Source organism: Bactrocera tryoni, chromosome 1, assembly GCF_016617805.1.
Source record: "Bactrocera tryoni isolate S06 chromosome 1, CSIRO_BtryS06_freeze2, whole genome shotgun sequence".
In the NCBI taxonomy this organism is placed as follows: domain Eukaryota; kingdom Metazoa; phylum Arthropoda; class Insecta; order Diptera; family Tephritidae; genus Bactrocera; species Bactrocera tryoni.
Window position 1 is genome coordinate 10,336,751 of NC_052499.1, and position 10,598 is coordinate 10,347,348.

Genomic DNA, 10,598 nt, shown 5'->3' on the forward strand with positions numbered 1-10,598 from the left:
GAGAGTTTTTTTCGATTAGCCTTCCCTCGTTGTTTGTTTTGCTTTTTTTTTGCTTCACATTCATAATTCTCGCAATTTTTCTCACCAAGCAACAGTAATTCTTAAAAATTTGTTTTAAATAGAGGCATACACATGTATGTATGTACATATGTGAGTGTGAAAGTTGTAAAAAAGAATCATGTCATTCATGTCAACGTGTTCTAAAAATACAATTTTTGTTGCTCAGTATTGGCAAATCCTCGCATAGTGTTGTTGATAGGGTTCACATGTCGGCATTTCATTCGTATAACTTTATGCGTACAATTTCAGTTCATTTCAGAATACTTCTTCTATCCAAACAATTTATTCATAAGCTTGCTTGGATCACCATTTAAGCACTTTCCAAAGCATTTCTGTTATATGTTCTCAGTCACTTTTCTATACAAAAATATTTGCAATCTTTGAAGGAATTTTAAAAATGACAGTAATATCAAGTTTTAACACAGCGATCGGATACGAGCGATTCGGTATCCCTCTGCTTTCCTCTTTTCGATCTCTACCACCAACTATGGAACTTGCCTCAGAAACATGTTTCGATGTCTGAACACGTCCAAAATTATTAAAAATCTGGTTCAAAGCGACTCATTGTTATCATGCTTACTAACATAATTAGCCGTACTATTTATAGTTTGGAATGACAGCCTGGGAATAACTGTACTTTACTGATAAGCGTGATCAACAGGGTAGATAAAATAAAAGACGTTTCCTCTGCACCTAAAAATTCTCAGGTCAATAAATTATTTCGAATTAAATCAGCTGCCAGGTAAATATAAATGCTCTCGCTTGCATTTACACACATACATAGAAATCGCACAGCCCAGTTTAGAAATTGTGAGAACGCGCTACAATTTTGGTTGTTGTTATTTGATTTCGTCTTTTGTTACAGTTGATATTTGGTTTGGCTTTTAGTGCCTCACAAACAGATATATAGTTTTGTAACTTCGGCCGTATAAGCACAGTGTATTGCTTTTGACAAAAAAACATCGTAATTTTGCAAAATTTAAAACAAAATTGAGATCTAACGTTTATTTTTTCAGTTTAATTAATTAAAAATTTTTTGAGTTGTATGAGATTTTCACCGTCATTAAATACAAGTGCCACCTCTGCTGCAGTGCTTCCGGCATTCTCCGTGGATGATTCTTGAAACTTACAAAACTACTGTGAAGCTGGAAAAAAAATAAAAATAAAATAAAAATTGACAAAATGGCGGCGTTTTAAAAAACGTTTAATTTTATCGGAAACTTAAGTCGTGTCTCGATTGCTAAAACTCTCATTTAAGAATAAACTGTTTGAGGTGAGCGGCTTCCCTTTGAATGGCTGTAACTCAAAAATTATTTGAGATATCGATTAGAAATTTTAGTATCTTATTTTGTAAGGTAAAAGCTATCGAAATATGAAAAAAATAAATATCGAAATTTTCAAAATTGCACGCTATGTATACGACTTAAAATTTTTTTTCAAATATTTTTTGAATAACAACTTTCTAAGATCAACATCATCCAAAAATGAAAAAAAAAAATAAAAATCGAATTTTTCAAAATTTCACACAGGTCTGCGTCTTAAATAAACATTTCAAATATTTTTTGTGCAACAACTTTTTTAGATCAACACCAACAGTTTATTTTTAAAGTGATTTATTTTCAAACTTAACTCTTTTCAAGCAGACATTTTGTCATTTTTTATATTTTTTTCAACCTTGGGTCATTGTATGGGCAATATAGTTTGCTAATCACCTGCTCTCACCACGAATCAACTGTGCGCAAAACACAATGCGTCAGCAGCGCCATTGTTTACAGTCTTTAGCCACATTTAGCAACCGAGAGAAGAGTATAAAACCGTTCGTGGCATTCCAAAATTGTGGGTGTCAAACGGAAGTACCATCAAACGGAACACATACTCAGTAGTTAACGCGCGGAAATACACATCTGTCGAATGCCAGTAAAAGTTGTGCGGCACAAATTTTAATTTCTACGAAAACATTTCATTTCGTAAGAGTGTTCATAATATTGATAAATTTGTGAAAAAAAAAATCAAAATGGGTTTGCCACCAATGGATTTTGATGCTGTCTTAGAGAAGTGCGGCAACTTCGGACGCTTTCAATATCTCATTTTGTTATGTTTCGCAATTACGAATATCCTTTCGTCGATGCATTATTTTTCGCAGACGTTAATCAGTTTTACACCGGATCATTGGTGAGTCACAGCAGCAGTTTTTCGTGGAAAAAATTCATAGGAATTAAGTGAAAGTGGGAAAAATTGGAACATGAAATTTATATATGTATATATTTCGAAAACGCTTAATTCGTTATAATGAAATGTGAAAAGTTTGAGAATTTAAGAAGTTCATTCAAATACTATCATTAAGTGTTCGAATTGTTAACGAATGAAGTAGAAACGGCGTTGAACGAATAAGAAGTTGTGCCTGTGTTAAGTACCGTTATAAAGTGTGCAAAAGTACTGCTTTTAGTTTTTAATTAGAACTTGTGTTTCTGTACTCCAACCAGGTGCTATCACGAGAAGTTGGCCAACGCTAGTTTTGAGGAAATTCGCGCGGTTTACGCCCAAACTCAGAGTCCACACTGCACACTACTCGACGATGTAGTCGATGGCAAGCCAATTGTGGCTGAGGTGGGAAAATGTCGGCAGTGGATCTATGAATATGAAAAAGGTTTCAGGAGCGTCACCACAGATGTAAGTACTTAGCATAATGCATATATACATATCTAATTAGATCTTTCTATTTCTTTTTCAAAAGCGATAACGAAATCGAATATGTTCAGAAAACAACAGGTTAGGTTAGGTTATATGGCTGATCGATGATCGCACGTCGACTGGTATATGTAGTCCTTTGTGAAGACATAGAAAATAAGAACTTCTCTGTTTGGACTTACAGATTTGTAAAACCATTGGACAGTCAAGAAGGAAGTGTTGAGTTGTTTCCTCCTCATCTTCTTCGAATCCCAGCTATCCAGTACTAGAACACACGAGGGTACTGGAGCACCGACACGCTTCCATTCTATCGATAGCTATAGCCCGGCACCAGTCTTATCACAACTACATTCGATGCTATTGATAGCGAGGTTAGGCACTCCTCGACCAACCTTGAACGCACTATAAATGAGTTCAAGGCTAGTATCCCCGCTCTGCTATCTGAGTGAATGGTCACTTCTCTAAATCCGGCTACACTCCGGAACAGCAGATCTACTGCTACCTCGGCTTGGAAAACACTGTAATAGTAAGGAAGTCTGAAACTGGAGTTGATAAAGAGCTCCCGACAGTAAATGCCTTTACCAACCTTCCCCGCAAGCTTTGACCCATCCGAAAAGAAGCTTACTGCCCCTCGTCTTCAACGTCTTCTTTCCACACATAGCTCCCTCGTCGGTATATGGCAGTAGGAGCCGCCAGAGTTCGGTTTGGCGACTCCATGGTCTATATGATCAGGTATGAAGTGAAGGTATTCCAGGATAACTAGGGGTTCAGATACGATATAGATTTTCAGTTAATAAATGCTCACACTTCGCTGTTTGTTTGAGAATTCTTGACCAGAAACAGTACTATAACGATGGCCCAGCCTCGATATTTGCCTTGCCATGACTCTGTAGAACTGCTTTCAATTTACAAAAATAAAAAGAAGCTTAAAGGACAGTCATTTCACACGACAGATGAAAATCGCCTAAAGAGCTAAAGGCTATACCAAAAACTGAGTTTGAGACGATTGAAAGAAGCGCTGGTTTAAGTGCATGATACCAAATGAAGATCATTTTGAAGACGACAACGTTAATGTAGACGAATGCATAAATGACTTTTCTTCGTTCTTTTTTAACATACCACGTATGCTTGATCTTAAGTGCAATTTCAAATAAGTAACCTAAGACTCCGCTGCGTTTTCAAAAGACAGCATTTCCATTGCTTCAATTTAGTTGCAAGCAAGAGTAATCGATTATGTCTCCAATGTTGTCATGAGGACCCATACAAATTCAATCTAAAACTATACTTTATATACAATTTTAACTCCAAAGTACTATCTTCATGCTTATGCTTTCAGCTCAATTGGGTATGTGATGACGCCTTCCAGTCGGCGGTAGGTCAATCGCTGTACTTTGTGGGTTCCGTTACAGGAACAATGTTTTTCGGCTTCTTAGCCGACAAAATCGGACGTCTACCGGCAATGCTTTGTACAACTTTGAGTGGTGCTTTGGGTGATTTCCTAACAAGTTTTGCTAATAATTTACCAACATTTGCGCTGTTTCGTTTCATTTCCGGCTTATCCACAGACACCCTCTACCTCACGTACATAATGGGTAAGCTTTAGAATTGCAGTCTGAAAATGTATCGTTCATAAACAAAATTTCGCTTGCAGTTTTTGAATACTTGAGTCCACAGAAACGCACACTCGGCCTAAACTTGATAACCGGCGTGTTCTATTTCATCGGTTTGGCACTTTCACCTTGGTATGCGCTGTGGTCCGGTTCGTGGCGTAATTACCTGTACATAGCTTCCATACCGGCTTTGATTGCTATCACTTATCCCTTTGTGATTTGTGAGAGCGCACAGTGGCTGATTACAACACAACGTTATGAACGCGCCGTCAAATGTCTGAAGCGTGTTGCCAAAATCAATAAGCGCGAAGTGAAAGACGAAGTATTTGAAGAGTTCGTAGCATATTATCAGAAAAAGGCGAGCGACGAGCGCAAGTCTGGTGCCACGAAAGACACTTTCTGGGGCATGTTCCGTACACCACGTCTACGCAAATTCACCATTATAATGCTGCTGAAATCGTGAGTAATATGACACGTTTTATATAAACTAATACTTTGACTCTTTGATTTCTTTTTCTATTGCACTATTACTATAGCATGATCATCATGCTCGCTGTTGATGTGATCAGTAAGAATATGGAAGGCATGGGTTCCTCACCATTTTTCCTCTTCTCAGCTAGTTCGGTTTCGTATATTATTGGCGGTTTTAGCATTATTCTGCTACAGAATCGCATCGGTCGTAAGGGCATGGCTTTCACCACGCTACTACTTAGCGCCGTTATTGTTGCCACTACTGGATTTCTGATTGCCACACTTGATACCGAGCAGCATGCGACCATTCTCGCTATTATGGTCTGTCTCGGTCGTTATGGTGTCGTGGTGAGCTACGAGGCGGAAGCGCAGTATGCCTCCGAATTTATACCAACGTCGGTACGCGGTCGCGGCATTGCGAATATACATGTTGTCGGCTTCGGTTTCACCAGCCTTAGCTCTTATGTGATCTACCTGGGTTACTTCTACAAACCACTGCCGTCCATTTTTGTTGCTATAATATTGTTTATGGGCGCGCTTTTATGTTTGGCGTTGCCAGAGACTATGAATCAGTATGCATCAAAATAAATAAATAAGCGAATATAATAATATTTCAAATTCTCATTTGCTGTACTTGCAGAAAATTGCCACAGACCTTGAAAGATGGCGAGGAGTTTGCGCGACATCAACGCTGGTACTACTTCCCATGCTTCGACAGGAAGCAAGAGCAAAAAGATGCTGAAATTAACAACTGAGAGTAGAAATGTTCAAGTGTGTATGTGTGTTTAGTGTTTTATTATATGGAATTGGAATTTCGTATTGAAATTTGTGTAGAAATGTGAAAGCTTTCAGTTAGTTTATAGGAAATGTCAAAATAAAAGCTATGAAGAGCTTTATGAGGTTTTCCTTGTGTTTTGTTGAGCGTGTATATTGTTGTTTGAAAAAGTTTTATGATTGTTTATTAAAAAATATATTGCTTAAAAAACAAATTGTAAAATCACATTGCATAGTTTTCACTGTACGTACGAACAGTCTCACTAACAGCCCAGATGTTGATGTCGATGAAAAATTATTCTCTTCATCATCTGATATCTTACATAAGCTAGCTTAAACTTGCCGCAAGCCACGCCCGATAGATGAATTATAATTGACAAAGTAGTTATAATATCACATTGTTTCATTGAGGACTACAACTTGCTTAGAAAGTTAATGATTTCTCCAAATCAGAAATATAATTCGAAAGTGATTAAGAACATCTGTGCTCAAATAAAATGAAAGTTTCGAGACAGAGGTTTGTAGAACTTTTATGGGCATTCATTTATTTACTTGAACTAGTCCGAGAATACTACTGAGTTAACTATCATTGAGCTAACTTGGATCACTGCATTGCAAAAGCTACTCGTGGCGGCATTTTTTCTGCTCAAATACCGAGGAAGGACATGTGGCGGGAAAAAATTTATGGAGAAGAGTTAAACTTTTTCACGACAAGTAAGCTATGAAGGAAGGTTGGAGGGGAAGTTTTCTGTAAGGAGTTCTCCGTCAATCTTAGCTTTAGCCTGAAGTAGTGCAAGGTGGCAGTAAACGTGTTGCTATAAAAGACAGCCGCTTTCAGGTGAACATTCACTCTAACAGCAGAGCGGCAATACTAATACTGAGCTCACTTACTATGCGCTCAAAGTTAGGCAAGGACTGTCTGGCCTCACTTGAGATCATAACGAAATTTCCAGGTAACTGCAAAGCCGATGAGTTAGCCAAAGGCAGCAACTTTGCGACTGCGAGATCATTTCCGCCTAGAGTAGAACGAAATATATCTACTGAACTCTTTGCCCTTAGCAAAGTCCATCTTGCCGTAATAGTAGATATTGTACAAAAATCTTGTCGGACACAAGTCGTTCAAGTTGTATGAAGAAGGGTGAGGTAGAAATACCAAGCCACTTTTTTCCATTATCCAGCTTTTAGAAAACTGTGATTGAAATATCTTAGACAGACGATATAGCCGAAACTGGCATAACTCGTCTTAATCAATTTTTGATAGACACAAAGCGCTTTGTCGGTTTGTGAGAATCTTATAATCAGTAATATAAGAGTTGTATGTACCACAACGTAGCAGCTTTCCAAGTGAGATGCCTGTATGCATCATCCTCTTAACCTCACCTGACTGTCATTAGTCAGGAATTATTTAAAATATGGTTCCCTGGTTATCAAGGGGTAAAAAACATCTTTTTTTCAACAATTACTTTTACATAAAAAATATTTAATATTTTATTAAAACTAATTATTGTAACAAACACACACCATTAACAAAGAAATTTTTAAATTTTTGAAAAAAAATATTTCGCGATGACATTTGTACAAAAAAATTAAACATTTTTTCCAAAAAATTTTTTTTTTCGAAGTGCGATAACTACACTTTTGTTTTTCACGGATTTCGACTAAATTTTCATTTTAGGTCTCGGAAAGGATTTATATCCTGCAAACCAGGACAAGCCATTGCTTCATCAGTCTCTACTTCGCCGACCTGCAGTTTTTTTAAATTTACTTTTTTTGCTTATATTATTTATATTTTGTATTCTTGGAATATCAATCAATATGTAAAAAAATGGATGGTCAAAATAATTTTCGACTCTTTTTATCGCGTCAAAAAAAAATACCTAAAATTCGGGCTTCTAAACCAGAAGACCCCCTTAATGATTCGCTTTTAGCACATTATTTTATCGACTCAATTACACCATTTTGTTTTGCGGTCGAGTTTTGGCTTTGTTATATAGCATGTGTATTCAAGGCAAGCGATAAGGTACCTTAGCGTGGTGAAAATAAGCCAATTGTTCATTTTACCAATCATAATCACTTTGGGACACAGGCAGCCAGAAGGCTTGGCTTTATGCTTCCTAAGCATCCCGATCTAATGTACTATGAGGTATTATATTCTTCATATTACAACTTACAAACATACGAACAAAGTTAAAATACCAATTCATATTCGTGTTTAGTATAAGAAACCAGCAGAGAGGAATTTATTGGAAGAAAACAATTTCAATTTAGATTTTCACTTAATTTTTTCACACTCCTTTGCTCAACCTCAACCCTGGCATTGACTCGCTGCCAACACCACCAATGCAAAGAAGTCTTGCGTTTTATGCATGTAAATCAGTTTATATTTTTGCATATACATATGTATATAGCTACAGAAATTGATAAACAAATTTAGCAAGGCAAAGCACAAAAAACGGTATGCAAATAAACACTTCAACTTTAAAATTCGTTAAATGAAAGAAATAATAAAGAGGAGTAAGAAGGAAAATGTTGAAATAGGAGAGAGTGTACACAGGGAGAATGCAAAGAGCGCAAATGGCGGGAAAAACGTCACTGAAACTGTATATGGAATACACACTAACATAACTGCACATGTAGTCTTTGAAAAATGTGAACACTACACTCTCTCGCTTACATATCGGTTATGCAAATACAGCACTATCAAAATTATGCCCTACATGTGACTTGCTGGGAGGAAGGTAATGTCGATGTATAGCAACAACAGTGCATACATACGCTCGCTGTACTTATATTTTACTTAGCATTATGACGGTGGCGGCATAACAAACAAACACTCACCTACACACACACACACAAGTGCTTAGATGGCAAACAACGTTAAGCAGACGCACTTATTCATACTTATACACATACATATGAAAATAAAGCAGTAAAGAGCGGGAAGATAGACAGTTTGCTTGCCTACGCTCGTGAACCGTAAAAGGGTAGATTTGTTCACTAAAATGTCACGGTGGGTAGCCTACTTTTCGGCGCTTAAGTATACACGCGCGTTAATGCCGCTCAGCAGGGTGTATGTATGCGCGGCTATATGTGTTTTTGTTTACTGTTTTTCCTCACATTTTTGCGTATTTCAAAAGTTCGTCTTTCGTATGTGTGCGTCGTTTGTATGCATGCGTTGTTGTTGCCGCATTGCAATGTGAAAATTTGTCAAGTTCATTTGTTGCTGAGTGCCAAGTGCGCGCCATGCAGCTGAATATTGCTTTGCCTTGCAGCCAGCTTTATTTGCCACATTAGGAATTCCAAGCATACACACATACACCATATACACACACACACATACATCTACCATCTACATATATGCATGTATAGTATGCATCTAAAATGTGGCAGGTGGCAACGAAGGTTGTGAACCGGAAAATGTGTCAATGTTGCACACATACTTTCTCACTTAGTAATTTTTACATTTGCATTCTCTTATGCATTTTTATTATGCACTCATAACAGTTAGAGCACTCTGAATAAATAGCAACAGTAGCTGTGTTGCAATGCGAGGCAGATGAGGTAAAATAATTTCATTTAAGGTAACATTAAATGTGTGAGAGAGCACAGTTAAGAATCACTTTAAGAAAAGTTGGATTAAAAGTATATCATAGTTGTTTGTAAAACTTCACGTCATAGTTATAGAAATATATATCAATATAATCAGGAGAACGGAAGCTGATTTCTGTCATCTCATCCGCCAAATTTCGTGAAGATGAAAAAGTTTTCCATACAAGTTCTTAATTATGATTGTTCAGTTTGAAGGGCAACTATATGCTATAGTAGTTCAATATCGACGATTCCAACCAGAAAGAAGGTATGCAAATTTTTAAGCCGATATCTCAAAAACTGAGGGACTAGTTAGCGTATATACAGAAAGGCGGAGAAAGTTAAATGGATTCTGTTCGCCATGCTTATAATTTATATATACATCATATACTGACATTTTATTGTTTCATTCTGGGTGTTACATTCTTCATGGCAAACTTAAAATAACCCGTAGAGGATATGAAAAAGGAATTTGCTATAGACACTGAAGACCAATCCAGCCAAGGCTTTTTAATAAGTGTATGGCACCGTTCTCACGACAGTCGGGTCTAAGTTACCTAAACGAACCATGATGTTATCTGACCAATGACTGTCTACTCAACACCATTTCTAGAAATTACTTCAAGAATGTATTCTGCTGCTACAACAACAATAAGTGTATTGAGAAACGAGCATTTTTTGAAGGCGATCATAAAAATTTGTTTTAAAACACGTGAATTTTAAGTATTTGTCAGTTCGGGTAATTTTTGATCAAGAGGTTTGTCATATACCGTAAATTTTTACAAGTAACGAATAACCTTTCCAAAATCATTACAAGTTATCAAAGCCAAGCACGCTTTGAAATAAAACGGTAAGTCGGTTGGAAGAAAAGCGAACTATCATTAGCTTATATTTTTACTAACATAACTAGTCATACAATTTTTAAGTTGCTTGAAGACGAGTATTGGGAATTATTATACTTTATTTAGACTTAGACCATGTGCTCAGACTTAACCTAAACAAAAATATAGCCGAACAAGCACTTTTCTACAATGAAGAGTTGTCAGATAAATGAAGTACTTGTTTAGCATTACATCAACTGCTTAGTAAATAGGCGCGCATGCATTTAATTCACAAGCGCAGACACACACACTTACACACAGGCAATGTGCTTAGAAATGTTGCCGAAAGTAAAAGTCAAGTCAAGCTATTGTACATTACGTAATATTATTGCTTCGGCAACAACTTAAAATTTTTAGCGAATATGCACCGTGTGCTGGCTTTGATAAAAAATATGAAAATTTTGAAATATATTAAAATTTTCAACTATATTAAAATGCTTGAAATATATGAAAATTTTAAAAATATGAAAATGTTGAAAAAATTTCGAAAAATATGAAAATTTCGAAAATCTGAAAATTTCGAAAT

The 10,598-nt window shown here is 36.5% G+C and overlaps 2 protein-coding genes across 6 annotated transcripts in view; one reads left to right on the top strand and one right to left on the bottom strand.

The window, feature by feature from the left end:
- The window catches only part of LOC120781839 (low-density lipoprotein receptor), a 398,201-nt gene that overhangs the window by 211,217 nt on the left and 176,386 nt on the right, over positions 1–10,598 (bottom strand). The window lies entirely within an intron of this gene.
- LOC120781917 (organic cation transporter-like protein) lies at positions 2,075–5,758 on the top strand. Its single transcript, XM_040114098.1, has 6 exons — positions 2,075–2,232; positions 2,544–2,730; positions 4,085–4,340; positions 4,400–4,817; positions 4,895–5,401; positions 5,470–5,758. The coding sequence occupies exons 1-6, from the start codon at positions 2,075–2,077 to the stop codon at positions 5,582–5,584; spliced, it is 1,641 nt and encodes a 546-aa protein (XP_039970032.1). The 3' UTR covers positions 5,585–5,758.

Bases quoted from the DNA above. Each gene is read 5' to 3' on its own strand.
- LOC120781917 (XM_040114098.1), top strand. From the start codon at position 2,075: ATGGGTTTGCCACCAATGGATTTTGATGCTGTCTTAGAGAAGTGCGGC. The intron at 4,341-4,399 runs GTAAGCTTTAGA...TTTCGCTTGCAG, and splicing joins CTACCTCACGTACATAATGG to TTTTTGAATACTTGAGTCCA. The intron at 4,818-4,894 runs GTGAGTAATATG...CTATTACTATAG, and splicing joins ATTATAATGCTGCTGAAATC to CATGATCATCATGCTCGCTG.